Here is a 22,670-nt window from a genome sequence, read left to right as displayed (position 1 = left end):
TTTGTCCTGTTATAATAGCTTTTATTTTATTGTATAATAATATATATTGTAATAATAATAATAATAATAATAATCATTTTATCTCTCATAAACATATATATATAATAATTAACATTATCTATTTTCTTTTTCTTTTTCATGTAACACCATCATATTCTTGGAACGTACGATTTCCTGCCGATGCTGAATTCTGGTTGACCAATGGTAACTCACCGATGGTATAACTTCATGGACATCATTCTAATTATTAATTTAAATCATAATACAAACGAATAATGTGCACGTTTATTAAAACACCATCTTAATGTATTCTTTATTATTTAACACCTTATTTAACCCCATTTATTTTCCTTTTAACGTACGAAACTTTATTAATTGCAACAAAACACGTTGTGACATAATTATGACTGCATGACATTTGTCTTCTCTCTCTCTCTCTCTCTCTCTCTCTCTCCCTATCCTCTTTAAAATAAAAACCAAAAAAAAAATTCATTTTTCCAATGGCAAAAACAACCAACCATACAACCACCATACACGCGTCAATTTCGAATGTACACCGAAACGTTCGTGGTTCCGTATGCAAATTCGATCGTGCCGAACTGTCCTGAACGTTCTCCGCACTAAATCCCACAAATGACGTCTACTCGTGTCCTATCCCACACCCTCTCTCTCTCACACTCGTTTCATACCACCCTCAACACCCCCACCAACACCATACTATCACCTGGGTGCATCCGATACGCCACCAATGTATCGGTTGCAAACGAAACTACGGTGCTTTCGTGGCTGAATCCGTGTCATCGATACACACACCACCCCCATTCCACCCTCCACCCCATCCACCCATTTTCCCATCCTTCTTTTACTCTCCCTCTCTTTCATTCTCTCACTCACTCATTCCGTTCTCTTCTCTTCTCTCGTGTCTCGTGAACCAATCCCCGACTGATCCACTCGTTAATTACCCCGAATCCCCTTGAATCGATCCCCCCATTGCGGCTATGGTACTCTACGACTCGTCGATCGGTCTTCGATACTCTCTCTATCTCTATCTCTTTCTTGTTCATTTTTGTCGACTATTTGTCTATCAATCTATCTCTCTTTCATTATCTTCTTCCACTTGATACATGTATCTTTCTTTTTGTATGGGTTTCTTCCTTTCCATTTATCTTCATTGTATATCTATTCTTATTCTTATTATTTTATCTATTTTCTTTTGTTTTTTTTTTTTATTTCTTTCCACTTCTTTTTTCAATCATTATCAACTTGTTCTATTTTTTTTTATTAATTTTCCTTCCATGGTGTCAATCATTAATTTATTTTTTCGTTTTGTTTGTGGGTTCTACAATCTTTCTTCTTTCTTTCTTTTTGTTCGTATTATCGACATCAACTACACGTCACCTTCCACCACCCACTAACTCCTCCCCCTCTGCCCCCCTTTTTTTTATAACGTTGCAGCACTTTTGTCAAGCACCCTGAAGACCTATCAACGTGGTTCCTGTGACGAAGAAACGATGACGTTAAAGTGTCCACCCGGTACAACGGTGTCAGTAGCCCTCGCACATTATGGGAGAGCTTCTGAAAGTGGAACACAAAACTGTGGCATACCATCATCATCATCATCATCATCAATTAAACATTCATCCAAACATTCATCCAAATTTTCATCCAATTTTGCTATAGATCAGAATCAACAAAACAACGATCAGAATCAGCAAAACAACGATCAGAATCAGCAAAACAACGATACGTGTTTGTTACCTAGTTCTTTACAGGTATGTGTCAACGTTGTGATTGATAAAATAATTATTTAAAAAAATCTATCGTTATAAATAATTAATAGATTATTATAATTATTCGTGGAAGTACATAATCTTTTTTTCATTCTTTTTTTAACCCGTCTCATTGTTTTACTTTGATTGTTTTTACTTTACAGAAATGATTCACTCACGTTGAATTCATTTCTTCCTAAAATTAGGATTATTTTTATCATAGTTTTCTTCTTCATTCGTCAATCTCGAAATTTCTTCCTAACCCCCACCATCCTATTTTTTTTTTTTTTTAATCGTTGACAAATGAAATTTTTCGCAATTAACTTTTTCTTTTTTCTTGTTCTTTTACCCCTACCGATATAAGATGAATATTTTTGTTTTATTTTCGAGGATGAATATTTTAACGTTTAGTCGGATAATTTATCCTCAAGAGAGAGAGAGAGAGAGAGAAGATATTTAATTATGCTATCTTTAATACTTTAACAAAATTTTGAGAAAGTATTCGACGAGCGAGCTTTCTTTTTTTTCTTCTCTCCTTTCTTGTAATTTTTATTAAAAACTAACCATCATAATCCCCCAGCTTAAAAAAGATTATAACCATTATGTTATGGGTCTTGTTTCCTTTACGCGTCGTTCGTTTAATTTTGATTGCAACTTTCAACCAACATTCGCAAGTTGGTTGTTTCGAAAATACAAGAGACCAGGCTGTCGTCCTCCTGTTTTTTTTATTTTAACTTTTTAATAATAAGTTTTACGAGACAACGAGTGGGAAAAAATAAAAAAAAAAAAGAAAAATGAAAGGAAGATACGATTGAAGAGAAATTATAAAAATAAAAATGAATGAGTTTTTATACTTTATCCTAAATGAAAAATAGAAAAATTTCGTTTTCGTATTACTTGTCGAAAGTAAATTTTTATTATCTTACCACCACATCGTTTTATATTATTTATAACGAATTTTGTTTTTTCACGTTTCCACGGATTTCATCAAAGTCCGAAAAATGATTGAAGAATAAAAAGTTGTGTTCTTCTATTAAAAAGAAAATATAAGTTTGCTTTTGATTTTACTTTATCATCTTTTTTCGTGCCAATTGATTCGCGAAAAATAAAGTTTCCCATTTTATTTCCAATTTTTTCTTACGATTATATTAAGAGTTAAATTTCTTCCCTGTTTCTTTCTTTTTCCTTTTCATTTCATTTATTTTTTCCACTAGACGTTCTTTAACGAAGTATAAAAAAAACTGCATACAAACAAACCTCTCCTCAATTGATTTTTCTATTCGTATCTCGAACGAAGAGATAGGATTCGATAAAAAAAGAAAAATATGATTTTTCCGAAAGAAAATGAGAAAAGAATTAAATATCAGATCAGAAATATTGTCAGAAAATCGTCGAATTAAATTATATTATAGATAAATATCGTAATAATAGTTTTTATTCAAGGAATGGGTAATGATTAAAATAAGGAAAAAAAGAAAAAAATTCAAACAAAATGAGATAGAAAGAAAGAGAGGAAAAAATAAAATAGCTAGGGGAGTTTGTTCAAGCAGGTTAAACGAAGAAAAGCGTAGTTCCATTGGTAAACGTGCTTCCCATTGCCAATATATTCACCATCGAACGGATTTTTCTCTCCGATCTGAATTCTTATACTCATCCCCATTGCATATCCTTTTCAAACAAGATTGTCAGTTTCTACGCTTGATTAAATACGAGAGTATATCCAATTAGTTGTTTCACTCGTCCAAAAATCAAAAATTATTAATAAATAAATATCTTAGGGAATTTGAACATTCAAAAGAACTAGAACTTCATTTTGATTAGTTGGACCAACTGGAAATTTTATTTTATTGTTATTTTTATATTGTGAAATACACACATGAGACCCATACATTATAAAATATTAAATTATTAATCATTAAAGTTCAGCATTATTTTATTTATTTATTTTAATAAATAAGTACTCATATTTATTTTATTTATTGTTCATATGTTCATATATAGTTGAGTATCTTTTTTTCAGGTCACTTAACATTTTATCTATTTATCTGTTCCTTTTTTTTTTTTATTTTAGTCTTTAGATTACTACTTCTTTCTTTTCTTATTTTAGTCTTCTATCTTTCTCTATTTTCTGAAAACACACACACATACACATATAATTCGTTATCCACACCAACAACGATTCACTTTCATGGTTTTCCTGCTCTCTCGCACACTTTGCACTTTTCTGACTTTTCGAGTTGACAGATCTTTTTTCTTCTTCTTTTTCTTTTTTTCTTCTTCTATACTTCCTTTTCCTCCCATTCATGTTTTTTTTCCCATGGGATAAACGTGTACGAGTGTATACGCGACATACCACTTTACTCCGAATACTTTTCTCCATTCCTATTCGTTCGTTGTTTTCCACCCTGCCACCTCACCACCCACCCCACCTTGCTTACTCTCTATGTTTTCGTAAATAGAATTTATTTGTAACTCATTTTAATATTCGGTTATGAGAATGAAAATTCTCCAAAGGGGTGGAGGGAGGGAATTTCTTTTTCTTTAATATCACGAAAACAATTTTTTTCTTTTTTTCGTTAAAAAAATCATTTTTGCTTAACCGTATAAATAAAATACGAGTTTGATTAGAAAGGTATCAATTATAATTGTATATTATTTAATTATTATAATTATTAATATAATATATAATAATTTATAATTATATTATTTAATTATGTGTATCACAAAATATAATCGTATTATTATTATTAGTAATTATTATTGTTTCGTGATATAAAAATAATAAAAGAAAGTATAGTTGTACGTCGTGTAATTTATTCTATATCATTAAATAAAATAAAATAATGTTAGGAAAAATAAAATAACGAAATTGTAGAGAGTTATGAAAAAAGAACACAATGATCCTCTTTTGCGAATAGGTGAATGCTTTGGACAGCGATATAAATCGATGGGAATGACGGTAACAAGTTAGCCATCTTACTACAATAGAAAAATCCCATATGGGCTACCCAACCACCAAACTAGTGAGAGAAGTATTCTTGTCCTCTTGTCGATCTCATATTTCACGTTTCGTTTCTACGAGTATTCTATTTTTATCACTTTTATCCTTTTTTTCTTTTTTTTGTATTTTTCTATTTCATTCACCCTCTCTCATAGTTTCTTTCCTTTTGTTCCTATCGTTCTTTCATTTTAGAAACTATCATTTTAAATTCAGTTTAACTTTTCTTTATAATCCTTTACTGTCCAACTTCTTTTATTATCTCAGTTTAATTTAATTCCTTGTTGCATATTTTAATCGGGAAAGGATATTTTTTACAGAAAAATAAATAACAAATGGAAGAAAAAAGTGTAGACGATAAAGAATTGAAACAGGCAAATAAAAGTTAAATGTTTCATTAGTAATAGAAAAAAATAAAATCAAAATATAAAATATCTTCTATAAAATTTTACATCAATTGATTCTAACATCGTTCTTCGTTCTCATTCGAGTAAGAAAATTCCTTAATGTTCGAGACAATAAGAAAATAAAAGAAAATTTGTCTTCACAACGATCAAGGTATCCTCCTTTTATTCTTAAGTTAAACGAAACCACGATAAAGAAGAAGAAAAAGAAAGAAAAAAAAAAGCTTTTCGTATTATCATCTCTCGTGATTCGTTTCCGAGTATACTCGGCAAATTAAATCGACATTTGCAAAAGAATAAATCGTAATATCATTATCGAATAAAGAATCACATTTTCTTCTTTATAAATCTTATTCACAATTTTATCAAATATTCTTCTTCTTCTCTTCTTCCTTATTTATTTAAAAAAACAAATAATAAAACAAGTCTTCCAATTTCGTAGTATTCGCAAATAAATGTATCAAAAATCGTATAAGATCACACATGAAATTAGAAACTTGTCTTAATCCACTAACCATAGAATTAGGTATCGTTCTAATGGTGTTGAAGATGAAAATTTGGGATTGAAGTAAACTAGAGAGAGAAAGAGAGATGTATAAGTAACCCTTCCTTATTTATTTTAGAAAAATAGAAACAAACAAATAACAAAACAATTTTGCCATTTCGTATTTCATGAAATAAATGAAATCACATTTTCTTCATTACAAATCTTATCCAATTTTATCAAATATTATTCTTCTCTCTTCTTCCTTATTTATTTAAAAAAAAAACAAATAATAAAACAAGTCTTCCATGTCATAGTATTCGCAAATAAACATATCAAAAATCATATAACATCACACATGAAATTAGAAACTTGTCTAAATCCATTAACCACAGTGTTTAAGATGAAAGTTTAGGATTGAAGTAAACTAAAGAGAAAGAGAGATGATCAAGTAACCCTTCCTTATTTATTTTAGAAAAAAAACAAACAAACAAATAACAAAACAAGTTGACCATTTCGTATTTGGTGAAATAAATGTATGGAATAATCGTGTAAGATCAATTGTGAGATTAGGAATCCTATCTAAATCATTGACGGACAGAGTAGGGCATCGTATTCTAACTTCAGGTGGGGTGTTGGGGGGTGGTGAAGGGTTGTGATAGAGAGGAAAGGGATGGACAAGTGACTCATTAGGCAACGAATTAACGGAACACGGTGTAGGTGGTGTGCACGCGCGAGCAAGTTGTCCGTTCAGAATAGGGTAGATTGATCAGGAAAGGAAAAGGGGTTGGTGATGGTGATGGTTGATGGTGGTAGTGGCCTAGTGGTACGTATCGTAACTACGAGTTCACCCCCGTCGTAATACCGAAAATCGATTCCTCCTGTGGGACTTCTCGTAGACTGGTTTGCGAAATATAGCGAAACCTGTTCACTCTACCTCAAATTAAACCTGAGAATTTCAATGATTGGATCGTCATTGCGTTTGACAAAGATGGATGGATTGCCAACTTAAACGAGACGAGTTAGATATACGTTTAGCACACGATTATTCAAGATAATATCTCTTAAGTCTTTACTTTTATCATCTTTTATAATATTTTTCTAACAATTTTTTCTATTTTCTCTTATTATTCTTCATTTCTTTTTTTTTTTAACGTAATTAATATCAATTAGGTATTTTAGTTGTTAAGGGAATGGAAATTTGATTAAAATTAATATAGGTTATAACGGATTTTTGTCCAATGAATAATCTCATTTGGTTTAAAAGAAAATCCATAAAGTATTCGCGTTTCTTGTTGGAATTATAATGAATGATAGGGGGTATGGGGGAGTATGAAGAGGGGGGTGAGATAGAATATGCATTTCTTATACGAATTTTATACGAATGTATAAAAAAAAGAAGAGAAGAGAATAGTATGTAACTACTTAAATAATTGAACAATGTAATCTTGAAAAAAAAAAAAGAAAAAAAAGAAAGGAAGATTGAATTAAAGTTGTAGAATATTACCATGGTAGGAATAGGATGATGGGCAAAATGGATGGGGTTTTCGCCAACCGCAGATATGCGATCGGGTAAATTTAATTTTATCCCCTTACGTATACCTACCACCTACCTACCCACCCCATCCCACCCCAACCCACCCCACCTACCAACCAAGCAAACTAATACACTCGCAGCTGCGCGATTCGTTCGATCGAACCTTCCACAAATTTCCGGTGAAGACAGAATTTCAGGAATTCGAAACAATCACCGTATGGATACCTGGTGCCATGATCGTGGTTTATGAAAGATAGAAAGAGAGAGAGAGAGAGAGAGAGAGAGATAGAGAGAGTAAGTAATGTTGCGAACTCGTTTCTAAACTAGTAAATTCACTTTGATAGAAATGAATTTCTCTCTCTCTTTCTCTCTTTCTATTTTCTTCTTATTCTTTTTCTTCTTTTTTTTTTCTCATAGTTAATGAATAACTTATTGCATAAAATAAAATTCTCTTGTTAATTAAAAATCGTTTCGTCATTATTCAAACTCATTTTTTCTTTCTCTCTTACTTACTTAGTTACTTTCTTACTTTCTCACCACAGGACTACTCTCTCCGATGTCCTGAATTTCCCTTCGTTAAAAACTTCGACGATTACTTTTCTGCAATCGATCCTTCCTCTCTCTCATACCCCACCCACTCCTCCCAACCTATATAATTCGATATTACATAATTATTTTTGTTTCCAATTAAATTTTTCATTTCGTTGATAAGAGTAAGAAATAAGATGCAAACTTCTAAAGGGTGTGTTTCTTTTTTTCTTTTCTTTTTCTTTTCTTTTATATACATATACATACGTATGTAAAAAAAAAATTTGTAAAGAGTGTGTATATGCATGAGGAATGTATTAAAAAAAAAAAAGAAAAAAAATGAAGTACTTCCACGTTATCTTTTTATCTTTACCCACCCCCGCGTTCGTTACTTACCATAATTATTTACTTTATGGAAACCCGTTCTACTATAAAATGAGCGGGTCATCTGAATGACGCATTAGTACTCACTGTTGCAGACTGTCGTCGAGATGTGTCGGAATAAGAGGCAGTGTAAATTCAACACAAGTCCGAAGACCTTCCAAGGGGATCCCTGTCCTGGTCTTCGAAAATACGTCGAGGTCGCTTACAAGTGCAGTCCTTGTAAGTTATCATTCGATTAATATAATATTTATACATATAGGTTTTATTATAATACACGTATATATATACTGGTACTACTACATGTAATGAAATATAAAATAAAAAAAATGATACATCGATTTTTTCAACCGTATATGCAGTTGCATATATGCAGTTGCATATAACGTTCTTCTTCTTTTTTTCCTTTTATATTATATATGTAATTATTAAAATCCAATTACATACGAGGAAACGAGTTGGAAGTAGTTTTTAGAATAATAATTATTAACGAAAACTTTATTTTCTTTGATAATGAAATTATAAAAAAATTATATTGAAAGAAAAGAAGTAAAATGTTAATTAAATTGATTAGTTAAATTGTGTTTCTATGTACACTAGGGTATTTTTTGTATACTTATTAAATAATATATAATACATTAATAATATATAGAATACTTATTCTAAGAAAAAAAAAAGAAGAAAGAATAAAAATCGTTAATAAATTGGAAATAATCGAATTACATAATATAGTACATAGTATATATATATCATATAAGTATATATATTTTTGTAGATACGATTGGATATGATCCAATGGATCCAATTCAATAAAATTTATGTTCCCGTTCGAATACTCGAATATCGACAACATTTTACAGGATCCTGATTTTTTTTTCGTATTTTCGGTATATATCTATAATACGGAAGCAACCCCTTTACTCTTCACCCTCACCCTCCAGAAAAAAAAAGAAAAAAAATAAAGCAAACGACGTTGTTCGAAAACTTGGGTCGATTTTTTTCTCGATCAACTCACACACTTCGGTGCATCCTCGTCCTAGGGATATATATCGTTGATTCATTCATTCGTTCATTCGTTCATGAATGAACGACATTCGGGAAACGAACAAAACGTCGTTGTCCATGTTTTATCTCGGGAATATCACACGTCACCGATTTTCTCGGTTTCTTCCTATTCTTTCTCTCGCGTGATATTTTTTTTCCTTTTCTTTTTTATTTTTTTTTTATTCCATTCGAATCACTGTCAGTGATTATTTTATTAGCTTTTCCGAAAATTCATGAACATTATAATGAACGGATGAATTGCAATTTATGTAAGGGTTAAAGTGTTTTCTGATTGGAAAATGAATTGATGGGATTCTATTTTGACTTATTATATATAAACAATTGTTTAAATAATATTTTTTTAAACTTTATATATGCATATATATAATATATATTTTGTAGATACAATTAGATATGATTTAATGGATTCTGATTGAATAATATTTTGTCCCCATACAAGTATTCAAATATATATTTATTATAATTTATATTTATTTTTTGTATATATATTATTTATTTTATTATAATTTATATATTATATAGACATATAATATTTTTGTTTGTTTAAGAAATTTTCTATAATAAATAACGAAAACTATAATAAACGTTTCGCTGACAATATTTTTGTTGATCGTCGAATACGAATCCGCAGTTTGAGAAAATCATTTTTACGTTCAGGTTTTCGGGCAGCTACGCTGTGACAAAAAAAAAAAGAAAAAATCCCGTCCCCCCACAAAAAAAAAAAAAAAAAAAAAAAAAAATTTCAATTGATATAGGTCGGTCCATGGTTTTTNCCCCCCCAAAAAAAAAAAAAAAAAGAAGAAAAAGAATTTCAATTGATATAGGTCGGTCCATGGTTTTTCGAATAAAAGTTTTGGCCAGGTCCGCTATATTACTTTGTGAAAATTGCCACCAGAAGCAATTTCAATTCTCTCTCTCTCTCTCTTTTTCTTTTTTATATATATATATCGTTTATTGTATTAAAAAAATATCCTCGAGCAAAGTTTCATTTCGAAACTAATAGTATAATAGATTTTTATAACTCAATGGTTTGATTTTTGTTTTGTAAATTATTCGATTGAAATTGTATACGCAAAAAGAATAAAATCAAATATAATCACATGAGAGAGAAAAAAAAAAAAAAAATAGGCTGTCGTGTGTCCAGGTGAGAAAAAAAGAAAAAAAAAAAGGAAGAAGAAGAAGAAGAAGAAAGAAAATATATTATATATTATATTATATGGCATTTAACTGCAACAGGTTGCACCATGGATCACTAATGCGAAAATATTCCTCGAAATATTTTTAATAAGTAAACGCAGTAATGCAAAATTTGACGTAATATGCATTTCAAGTGCATATTTTTGTTTTTTTCGTTTTGTTAAATTAAATATTAATTATATCATCGAAGAGAACATTGAAAAACTTGTCTTGAATAATTACGAAGGCAAATGAATGAAAAGAAATAACGAGAACAGTAATGATGATGATGATGATGATTATTATAATGATAATAATTATACTCCATAAAACGTAGAAATTCTCTCCGTAATAATAATCTTTGTTTAATTTAATCAATGTTATACGAATGAAATAATAATAATACTATTCAAATTATATACTACGGATACGTATGTACGAGTAGAAAAAAAGAATAAAAAAGAAAAATAAAGAGTAAGAGGTAAAAAGAATTACAAAAAAAATTACAAAAAATATATATATAAAAATTGTAAAATTATTAGCAAAAGAATGTTATTTATATGCGAGTGCATGTACACATATGCATTGTAAATTAATCTAAAATATTTCATATAAGATATAACTTAATAAAAAAAAAAGAAACATATCACATATGTTGCAAAAGTATATATAAAAAAGAGAAATATGTTTTTATTAAAGTTACAAACTAATATTCATTCATTCCACCATTATTGGTTTCTATACTTTATCCCAGTGTGTGTATCGCAATATCTAATTCGATCTTAATGAAAAACCATGAAAGAAAGAAAGACGTAATATCGGTTTTTCTCGAAGGTAATAGTAGTAGTAGTAGTAATATATCTAGCAAAGAGAATTTTGCGATGCACAATGTAATCTATTTCATCACTCACACTCTCATTTTTTTCTCATGTACGTTGACTGTGGGTTACAAATATCATAAATGCATTTTTATTTGTTACATCGTGCTTTTATCATATATATTTATTTATTTATTTATTTTTGCGATGAACACGTAAATGCATACAGGTATATATATATAGTTATTGTGAAAATACATGCACACACACACATATATATATATACAGAAACTTGGTAGATATCTGTAACAAGCCGATACACGGTTGTAATTGTTTAGACCGGTTGCAATTTCGTTGATTAAAGATACGCCAGTGGCCACTACGAAGGGTAACTAGGTGTAACATGTACGTAGATACACCTAGGTATCTACCTACGTATTCTACCTATCTATCTATCTATCTATCTATTCTACGTAAAATCGATTCGAATCGATTAAGTGAGTAGGAAGAAGTATTTATTCCCGGTTTGTATCAGCCGATTAAAACGATCGCGATCAGTCTACGGAATTGGATCCCGATCGGAAAAAAAACTCCGATCCTCGTTGGGGGAGGGGGTCGATCGGGGGCAGAGGGGGAGGGAACGAAAGAAACCACCCTACAAGCGTTTTTCTCGAATTGTTTTTTAAAAAACCATTGATTGGTAATATTTCGTTGGATCGTTTTGAAAAATCGAATTTTCGATGAAACTAAATAAATACAAAATTATAATAATAATAATAATACTAAGAAAAAAGTATTTATTCCTTCAGATTCACGTCAATTAATAGGGGAGGGAGTTTCAAGTAATTTTCGTATTTTTTTCTTTCTAAGTTTAATATTTAAATTTAGTAATTTAATCGTACTTATCTTATTTTAATATGTGTGTGTGTGTAAGAACAAATAATACCACATACTGGCTCGTTTTAACACTTATACTTTTAGTATGTTAAAAATGATCATTTAAAAAACGTACTTATACCATAAGTATATTATTTATTTATCGTGTAATAACTTGAATGTAATATATAGTGTATCTAGGGGAAAGTAGTATCAAGTAGTGTTGAAAGTTTTACGACAAAAGCTCGTTTCTTCCAATTATATTGCTTATCTGTCGGCTCTTGACGTTTCCATAATCCTCGAGCAGAGTGCAAACAGTATTTAACGCGAAAACACGTCAAAATGCAACACACACACACCTATATATATATCTACACACGCATACATAGACAAACGAGAACCAACAGTGCAATTCGTTATACGTTTTCGAAAGATAGCAAAAGCTTTTCTCGTTGGGAGTTCGTTCACTATACTCCACTTATTATCCTAAAACACACACACACACAGACTCTTCCCAGAGATTTGATTTATTCTAAGTATCGTAGCCAGAAAGTAGCTCGCGTTTTCGTGTATATTCAAAACTAAAGAGAAGTAGAGAGAGAAAGTTGGTTGAGTAGGAATTTTAGCATATCACCTGTCGTAATAGTTTTCCATCTAAGGGCTCGTAAAGCAACTCTATTTTATAAACTAACACGTAAACCCTTAATTCTTGTTCGGTGTGTTAGGACAAAGTGGGGGAAAGGGGAAAGATGTTCTCTTCTCAATTTCGGGAGTTATCACTTTTGCAGGTGGGTTTTATTATGAACAAAGTGATACGATAAAAAGTGATGTCAACTTTTTCTTATAAAAAAAGAAACTTTTTAATATCGATTCTGTATCATATATATTTGAATTTATTTTCTTGTTTTATAGTTTAATCGACACAACAAGTTTTATTTCTATTAAGTTTAAAAATATTTAAATACATCTTAATTTTGTTTTCATACAACAGATACGTGTGTAGAAAATTGCTTCTAATCTTGAATGAATAATAAAATTAACAAAAATAATCTAAAATAAATTAAAACATATGAGTTTAGATAAAAATTGGTCATCTTAGAATTTTGATATTTACGTTAAAATAATGTTTTACAAAAAAAAAGAAACAGAATTGGATGTCATGACGATGAATTTTTTGATAAGAGTAACTTTGTTCTTTTTTATTTTATTTTCATAAGTCTAAGATCAAAATTCGAAGTTTATAGGAACAAGGATGAAGGAAAACTTGCAAGCTCTCTTGTATCCGAAATTGTTCAAACGTTATTTCAGATTTCTACCTAAGATCGAGCTTGCGTAAGCAACCGACTAAGCACGGATTACCTTAACAAGACATCGAACTGAGAGCTTAAACGTGTGCCAAGGGATCTTTCTTCCATCTTTCAGCTTCTTCTTTGCTTTCCGTATATTTCTTTTTCGGTTCTTTACTTGATTCACGAACCACGACCAAAGATAATCGTATATCATGTTACTATTTTTCTTTGATAATAAAAAAAAAAATATAGATAAACGAATATTATATTCTCGTTTAGATATTTTTTCTCATTTTTTTTGTAAATATCTTTTTACAATTTTGTTTATCCTGTCTTATCATAAGAAATATTGCACAACGTATTTTTTTTTTTTCTAATGGGAGTGATTATAAAATTGTAATAGAGATATTTATATAATGATGTTATATACGAGAAAGAAATAAAAAATAAATATCTATATTTAATATTCGTTAACTGGAAACAATTATATTATACAACATATGTGATAGTTATATATATATATATAAAATATAATTGTCTTTATGTATTTAATCGTATTTAATGAAAATCCTCTATTTAAAAATAATAAATAACTCTTATTAAAAAGTTATTAATCGATATTTCGAAAAACAATACATACAAATGGTTCTCTCATTTTTTATCACATGCATTTATACATATATATATATATACACATACGTAACATTATAAATACTATTTAAAATGAATAATAATAACAATAATAATAATGATGATAATGATACAAAATATGAAACGAGTTTGTAATTGCATTTAATTCTTTTTTCTTTTAATGATAATCACGCAAACACATAGTCGATGACATCAGATGATTCAATAGTAACAATACTCGTATGCATACAACCAAATGTTTCTCTCAATGAGTGGCACGTGCGTTCATTCGTTCGTTCATTCGTTCATTCATTTGTTCATTCATTCCTCGAATGGATTTGCGGCCGACACGTGAGGTGTCGGCTGGCTTTGGCACGTAACGCGACACGTGTAATATGTAATCGTCACGTTGACGTATTACACTTGGACGAACACATTACACAGTAAACTTACACACACATATGTATATATATATATATATACGGCTATCGTTAACCATCGTTGACCATCGTTGTTTTTAACAAGAATTTCTGATATGTTTGTTTGTTAGATTTGTTTGAGACAATATTCTACATTTTCTTAGAATAAAACTAAGTAAGAGAATAACAATGTTTATTTAAAACACTAAAAATGTGTTACGTGACTTAATATATACTTATTCTTATCGTGATTGGTCAAATGTTAGATCGTGATCGGTTGTAAGAAAAAAAAAAACAGGACAGGAGAAACAATTCGATGTAATCCCTTTTTTATTCTTTTTTATTAATTCACAAATATTTCTTTTCTATTTTCTATAATAAATATTATTTCTCATTGTGTGAAGTGTTCAAAAAATGTAATTGGTCAAATGTTAGATCATAACCGGTTGTAAAAAGAAAAAAGAAAAAGAAAATTAGATTTCCAACTTTGACAGGAGGAACAATTCGATGTAATCTCTTTTGTATTCTTTTTTATTAATTCACAAATATTTCTTTTCTATTTTCTATAATAAATATTATCTCCCATTGTGTAAAGTATTCAAAAACTATTATATAAACCACCATTGAGATATCCTATGATACATACACACACATATATATATTACATAATTCTTATTAGACGTTTCAAGCTTTTTCTAAACTAAAAATTCAAATGAATTTTGATGAGTACGAAAAGAGTGGTGAGACGTGTGCCGTGCAGAAAAAGGGGAAGTAAAATAAAAAAAAAAATAAAGAAAAAAAAAATAAACCTCTCTCAGCAGCCTTTTGTAGGAGAAAGTAATACGCGTTTAAAAATCCGGAAGTGGTAGTGTTTTGTAAGGAAGACCAAGGGAAGAAAGTGAATGCGAGAGGTAGTGGTGGTGTAGGTGAGGGGGTGGTGGAAAGTAGGAAAGAAAGAAGAAGAAAAATGTAAAAAAAAAAAAGAAAAAAAAAGTGAGTCATGGAGAGGAGTCGAAAAATCTAATAACATCTCCTTTACGAAACCACCGACTCGAATACCCCTTTTCATTATTCACCGGAATTCTCGGGGAAATAGTCGAAAAAAGGGCCGGACGTTCTCAACAACGACTTCCTGAAAAGAATTCCATTTCGTCGTATATATATATATATATATATATATATATATATATAGGATGTGTGTGAGAGAAAGAGAGAGAGAGAGAAAAGGATACGCGTTCGTTCATTTGCTTCTTCCTTTTCTTTTTCTTTTTCTTTTTTCATCTTTCTTTTCTCTCATTTTATTTTCTATCCCTTTCACTCTTATCATATCCCCGTTTTTTTCTTTTCCAACATTTAGAATGTGTATACATGTTCATACGTATAACCAACCCCTATCCCCATCCCCATGTATATAGAAATATCATTAATAATTCGAAGTACGAAAGTGGGTCGATCGAAATAGAAAAGAAACGGAATACGAAAAAGGAAAATGAAGAGAGAGAGAGAGATGAAAAAAAACTAAGGGCGGTGGTAGGACGGTGGTGTGTGGAAAGGGGCATGAAAGAAAGGATGGAAGGAAGGAAGGGTTATTTGTATAAAAAAAAAAAATATAAAAAATATGCGTTCACGATAATAATCACCATTGACGATGATGATGAGTTTACCTACATTCTTTTTTATCTCTCTCTTTCATTTTATTCTTTGTCTTTACTCTTTCTCAAAGCCTTAAAACCCGCCCCACCCAACCACCCACTTCCGATCATCCCTCATTCTCTCAGTTTTTTTTTTTTTATCCATTTTCCTTTACCTTTCAGTTGAGAGAATCGTGCCAATTAAAAAATCCAACCGTCTCGATTTCTATCGGTTCGATTATTAGGAAAGGTCGGTCGGTGGATTGTACTCTCTTTCTCTCTCTCTCTTTGTCTCTGTCTCTCGTTCTATCAGTTTTGTTCGTTCTCCTTGTTCGAGAAATTTCACGAACCATTTAACATCGTGCCTTTGCAAAGTTCGTTCTTTACCTGCCCTTCGATAGCTTCCTCTTTATTCGGGCGTACGCTAATAACAAGAGGTAGAAGGAAAAAAATAGAAGAGAGAGAGAGAAAGAATATATATAAAAAAGGTATATAGTATTGCAAATATAAATGCATTTATTGTGTATATATATATATATATATATGTACTCATATCACACAATAAATAATTATGAAGAATTTCATTAATATTTGAATTGGTTTGTTTAATATTAACACAGCAGTATTTATTATTATAATTATTATTGAGAAATATAATATAATTATAATAAATTATATTTGAAACACAGAAAAGACAAAATTTTATATCGAATTTGTACATGTTCCATACGTTATAAATGCATATTAGCATAAAACGTATAAGAGATAGAATGAAAAATAGGATTCTTTCTAAACAAGATATATTTTGTTAATAAAATTCAATAAGTCAGTGCTGATTTTATTTATAGAAGGAGGATACTACAACATATATATAAGATATATAGTATTGCAAATATAAATGCATTTATTGTGCATATATATATGTACTCATATCACACAATAAATAATTATAAAGAATTTCATTAATATTTGAATTGGTTTGTTTAATATTAACACAGCAGTATTTATTATTATAATTATTATTGAGAAATATAATATAATTATAATAAATTATATTTGAAACACAGAAAAGACAAAATTTTATAATAATCTCGATCAAATTTGTACATGTTGCATACGTTATAAATGCATATTAGCATAAAAAGGATTCTTTCTAAACAAGATATATTTTGTTAATAAAATTCTATAAGTAAGTGCTGATTTTATTTATAGAAGGAAGATACTACAACACATATATAAGATATATAGTATTGCAAATATGAATGCATTTATTGTGTATATATATATATATATATAAGTATACTGTATATATAGTATACATTATACATATTATACATATTATATTAACATCAAACTTATAAGAGATAGAAAGTAAAAAGGATTCTTTCTAAACAAGATATATTTTGTTAATAAAATTCAATAAGTCAGTACTGATTTTATTTATAGAAGGAAGATACTACAACACACACACATATATATATAGGATACGTTTTAACGGTCGAGAACAAAAGCAGCCACGAGTAGTACTACGTGTAATATATTTGCGTCGTTCGCAACCCCCTTTAGGGGATGGTGGTGGCATGCGCCTCTCAATTTTCTCGAAAATCTCGCCAACAAGGGTTGAGGGTAAAGGGAAGAGGAGAAGAAGTAAGAGAACAAGGGGGGTAACAACTACTAGACGACAATATCGGCTCTTCTTCTTCTCCTTAGCTCGTCTTTACTACACAACCTTTGCAAGTATATAAGTAAGAGGTTGCTACCTATGTGTATGTATGTATATATATATGCATGTATATAAGAGAGAGAGAGAGAGTGAGAGAGTGTTAACGTAAATTGTCGACTCAATAAAGTAAGGCATATAAACACTTTATCTCAGGTATAAGTGTTGCTGCACTACCTACCTAACTTTGTTGTAATAAAAAGAAGAAAAAACAAACTGAGAAAAAAAAGGAGTGGGATGAGGAGGGATGAGGATGGGTAAGGGGGTTGGTAATTCGAATGCAATAAGTAGTTTGGATAAAACAAAAGTGAAACGAATTGTATAAGTGTTGCTGTACTACTTAACTTTGTGATAATAAAAAGAGGGATAAGGATAGGTAGGGTAATTCAAATGCAATAAGTAGTTTGGATAAAGCAAAAGTGAAACGAATTGTATAATATAAGTGTTGCTGCATTACCTAACTTTGTGATAATAAAAAGAAGAAAACAAACTGAGAAAGAAAAAGAGAGGGATGAGGGTAGGTAGGGGGTTGGTAAATTCGAATGCAATAAGTAGTTTGGATAAAGCAAAAGTGAAACGAATTGTATAAGTGTTGCTGCATTACCTAACTTTGTGATAATAAAAAGAAGAAAACAAACTGAGAAAGAAAAAGAGAGGGATGAGAATGGGTACGGGGTTGATAATTTGAATGCAATAAGTAGTATGGATAAAGCAAAAGTGAAACGAATTGTATAAGTGTTTCTACACTACCTAACTTTGTGATAATAAAAAGAATAAAAATAAACTGAGAATGAAAGAAAAAGGGATAAAGATAAGTAGGGTAATTCGAATGCAATAAGTAGTTTGAATAAAGCAAAAGTGAGACGAATTTTATAGAAAGAATCAAAACCAAATCTAACATACTAACTTATTAAAAAAAGATGTATGGTGTTTAAATTTATAATACCGAGATCAAAAAAAAAATAAAATGATTCTCGTAATTGAACTAACATCTGGGTTACAACCAGATCGTGCGTTTTATTCATTCCCAAACGAATATTACAATCTGTACGATATATCTTTGTATTATTTTTAAAGAGTGAGAGAGAGAGAAAACACGTGTTCGTTCAATCATTCCAATGCTCTCATTTCCCATAGATCTTTCATTCTCGTTTTCTTTTTCTTATTCGTTTTTCTTTTTTTATTTTTTGCCTTCCATTTCTAAAGTAGTTTCTAATGTTTCTATCGGACGAGGATACGACAGATAGTTAGATAGGGTAATCAACATTTCCTATTTGTTTGTTTCTTCTTTTATGCATGGGGGGAAGGCGGGGTTGGGATGAAGAAAGAGAAAATCACTTTTTCATATGACATCATTCTCAAATTATACAATCGTGTTATACTTTTAATTCATTTCCAGATTGAAAATGTTCATAAATGTTTGAAAAATACAAAGAATAAGAAGAAGAAATAAATCTTCTTGGTAAACCAATAATAAGTTTATTACATATATTTATCTATATAAAAAAAAAAAAAAAAAAACAAAAAGAAATAGTGCAAATTGCATTATACTTTTAATTCATTTCTAAATTGAAAATATTTATAAATGTTTGAAAAAGACAAAGAATAAGAAGAAGAAATAAATCTTCTTGGTAAACCAATAATAAGTTTATTACATATATTTATCTATATAAAAAAAAAAATAACAAAAAGAAGTAGTGCAAATTGCATTATACTTTTAATTCATTTCTAAATTGAAAATATTTATAAATGTTTGAAAAAGACATAGAATAAGATGAAGAAATAAATCTTCTTGGTAAACCAATAATAAGTTTATTACATATATATATATATACATAAAAAAAACAAAAAGAAATAGTGTAAATCGTGTTATACTTTTAATCTATTTCCAGAGATTAAAAATGTTTATAAATATTTTGAAAAATACAAAGAAGAATAAGAAGAAGAAATAAATCTTCTTGGTAAACCAATAATATGTTTATTACACATATCATATATAATAAAAAAAGAAAAACCCTAAAAAGAAAGAGTGTATTTTTTATTTAGTTTCGTTTTTGTCTTTTCTGTTTTCAGACGAATTCAGGAGGAAGGTGGTTTGCGAAAACGACGTTGTTAATCTCACCTGTCACCCTGGACAGAGAGTGGCCATTTTACGTGCGTCCTTTGGTAAACCGGAGTACGAGTCCTTTCAGTGTCCGCAACCTCACGGACTGAAAAACGATAGTGAGTCCGCTCGATTAATGACCCTTTTGTTTAAAACAACCCAACATCGGAAAGGACGAGGGCAAGGAGACGGAAGAGGGAAAGGGTTCGATCGATTGAAACTCTCCCTCTTTCTCTCTCTCTCTCTCTCTTTCTCTATTTCTCTCTCTTTTTTTCTAGCTTTGATATGAGTCTAGTACGAGAGAGTATAAAAAGACGATTCGTTTGGGTGCGAGTCAAACGAAACGAATTCGTCGAATAGTTTTCCCAGGAATGCATTTTCAAACTTTCCTACGTGGGTTTCTTCGTAGTTTCGATTCGATTCGATAGAATCGAATCGATGGATAGATAGATATCGATTTTTTATTTTATTCTACGAGAGAAGCGTGGTGTTGGTGCCAACAATTTTTTGTTTTTCTTTTAAATTTTTATGTTTTTTTTTCCTTTCTTCTTCTTCTATTTTTTTCCCATCGTTATTGAAAGCAGCAGCAGCAGCAGCACCACCACCACCACCACCACTGTACTGTCACAATTTGTCTTCTTTTTTTTTTAAATCTTTATTTTCTTCTTCCTCGGGGTATATATACTTCTTCATTAATTATTATCATAAAAGAAAAGAAAAGTTCGGAAAAAAAACACTTTGTCTTCGTCGAACCAATTTTAACCACCACCACCACCACCACCACCACTCTGACTCGAATGAAAAGGTAGAAAGAAAAAATCAAATCAAATAAAATCAAATCAAATAAAATGAAATAAAATAAAAGAAAAAATTGGATGAAAGACCAGCGCCGCGTGTCTCGGTACAAAAGGATTTCAAATTATAACGCGTTGTTTAAATATACTACACAATTCAACGCGGCGTTAAATTTGCCTCCCCATTCACCCCCCCCCATCCACCTCACCTTTTTTTTTATTTCTTTTTTTTTCTTTTTTACATATTATACGGAATGAAATTCGATATTTATAAAATGTTCGTTTGATCGTTGAAAATTCAATGGGGTTCCGATTCTCCTCGTAAAGGTTTTCGTCGGCTATATTGCATCGTTAAATAAATCGGATTAAATAATGACAAAAGCTTTCGTTTATTCGTCATATTGGAGAGAAAAAAAAAAGAAAGGGGGGGGTGGTTGGTGATATCGATGACCACCGAGATAGGGGTGGAAATAAAAAGATACATTCGTTGAAGTTTCTTTCTTTCTTTCTTTTTTTTTTTTTTCTTTTTCTCTCTCTCACACTTTCGATTAAAAATTACTGCGAACAGAAAAACACTTTGGTTTAACAACGCGGAAATAGAATTATATTTAAACAAGAGAATAATATCGAAAAGAAAAAGATACCACCATAACGACGATCGTAGGTACCGTTAAGAGAATTAACACCAACCACAGAGGGGGGGTGGAGAATACGGGGGTGAGTTTACGTCATTAAAATAAAAACGTAACGTGAGTTATAAAAAGGTTCGCGTTAACGTTCTTGATAATTCCAACGATCTGAGATAAAATCTTAAGAATCGATGTACCTGGGGAAGGATAGGGAAGGGAGGAGGCTTATGGGGGAAGGAGTTAGATTTTTCTATGGGAGTAGAAAAGGTGAGGTGAGGTAAGAAAAGTAGAATTCAACTTGTGTGTCTTCTCTTTTAACGATAGTTACCTTTTTTTTATTTTCACATTTGGAAGTACACCCCGAAGCTTTCCTTTGTCAAACAAAATGAATAAAAAAACAAAAAAGAAAAAGAATAAAAAAAGAATATAACTGGTACACGTTTAATGGACGTTTTACGTGAGAATAGGGGGAGTGGGAGAGGGAGGGGTAGGATTAGGGGGTGGGCACATGACCTGTTGGTGAAGTTTGCGAGATTCTCTTTTACCTTGCCTTCCCTTCCACCCTATGCATCGGTCGAACTTTCTTGGTTGGCTAGGGAAAGGGTCTAGAAAAGGTTCGACCCTCGTCGTCGTTATCCTACAGTCGAAAGTAATAATAATAGTTGCTTCTAGATAGTAGTTGGTTACGGTTAAAAGCATTTGGTAGCCCCCCCCCCTTACTGTTGCGTAGCTTTTTCTTCATCATGACAAATAATACAACTTTTTATCAGGATTTTTCCTTAGAAGCTTTTATTCTTAACTTAATACTACTACTACTACTACTACTACTATTACTATTACTACTGTCCTATCCTATTACGTATCTATAACTTTATCATTTATCTTTTCCTGTTATATTTAACGTCACGTAAATTGTTATTAACTTGTTCGAACACATAGAGAAACTTGACGACATCTTTATGTGGTATACGTTTGAGTCTGTGTTTGTATGCGTATGTCAGGTGGAGAGAAGAGTCAATGGATTTTTATTTTCTTCTATTTTATTTATTTTTTATTTCTTTGTTTATCACTGAACCAATATAGAAACGTGGTTTTCTCTGATAGTACTATTTCTAAGAGATTAACGGGGTGTTATATATCAGAGAATGCAATGCTATAAATTGTACAACTTTACTATTTCTTTGAAAAGTTTTGGTAAATATTTTTTATACTAAAAGTGAATAGATTTTAATGAAACTTATATTAAATTAAAGTGCACTCTTTTATCTACGCGTAGAATACCATATCGAGTTATAAATTTCGCATGTAAAGTTCAGAAAATGTCAGATAATGCAATGCCGTAAATTGTGCATCTATGCAATTTCTTTGAAAAGTTTTGGTCAATATTTTTCATACTTTTTGCAAATGGATTTTAATGA

General features: G+C 30.4%; 1 protein-coding gene across 3 annotated transcripts in view; it reads left to right on the top strand.

Moving 5' to 3' along the window:
- The window catches only part of LOC106791345 (protein eva-1), a 157,109-nt gene that overhangs the window by 103,584 nt on the left and 30,855 nt on the right, over positions 1–22,670 (top strand). For 2 of the 3 annotated variants that reach the window (XM_014756918.1, XM_014756916.1), the window contains exons 2-4: positions 1,456–1,772; positions 8,185–8,323; positions 19,799–19,948. In XM_014756918.1, the coding sequence (XP_014612404.1) occupies positions 1,456–1,772; positions 8,185–8,323; positions 19,799–19,948 (606 nt within the window). The remainder of the gene's footprint in view (positions 1–1,455; positions 1,773–8,184; positions 8,324–19,798; positions 19,949–22,670) is intronic. The other variant, XM_014756917.1, reaches the window with a different exon arrangement.

This window comes from Polistes canadensis, unplaced genomic scaffold (genome assembly GCF_001313835.1).
Source record: "Polistes canadensis isolate GaletaPanama2010 unplaced genomic scaffold, ASM131383v1 scaffold_299, whole genome shotgun sequence".
In the NCBI taxonomy this organism is placed as follows: domain Eukaryota; kingdom Metazoa; phylum Arthropoda; class Insecta; order Hymenoptera; family Vespidae; genus Polistes; species Polistes canadensis.
The sequence above is the reverse complement of the archived record's forward strand: the minus strand, read 5'-3'. Positions and strand labels throughout refer to the sequence as shown.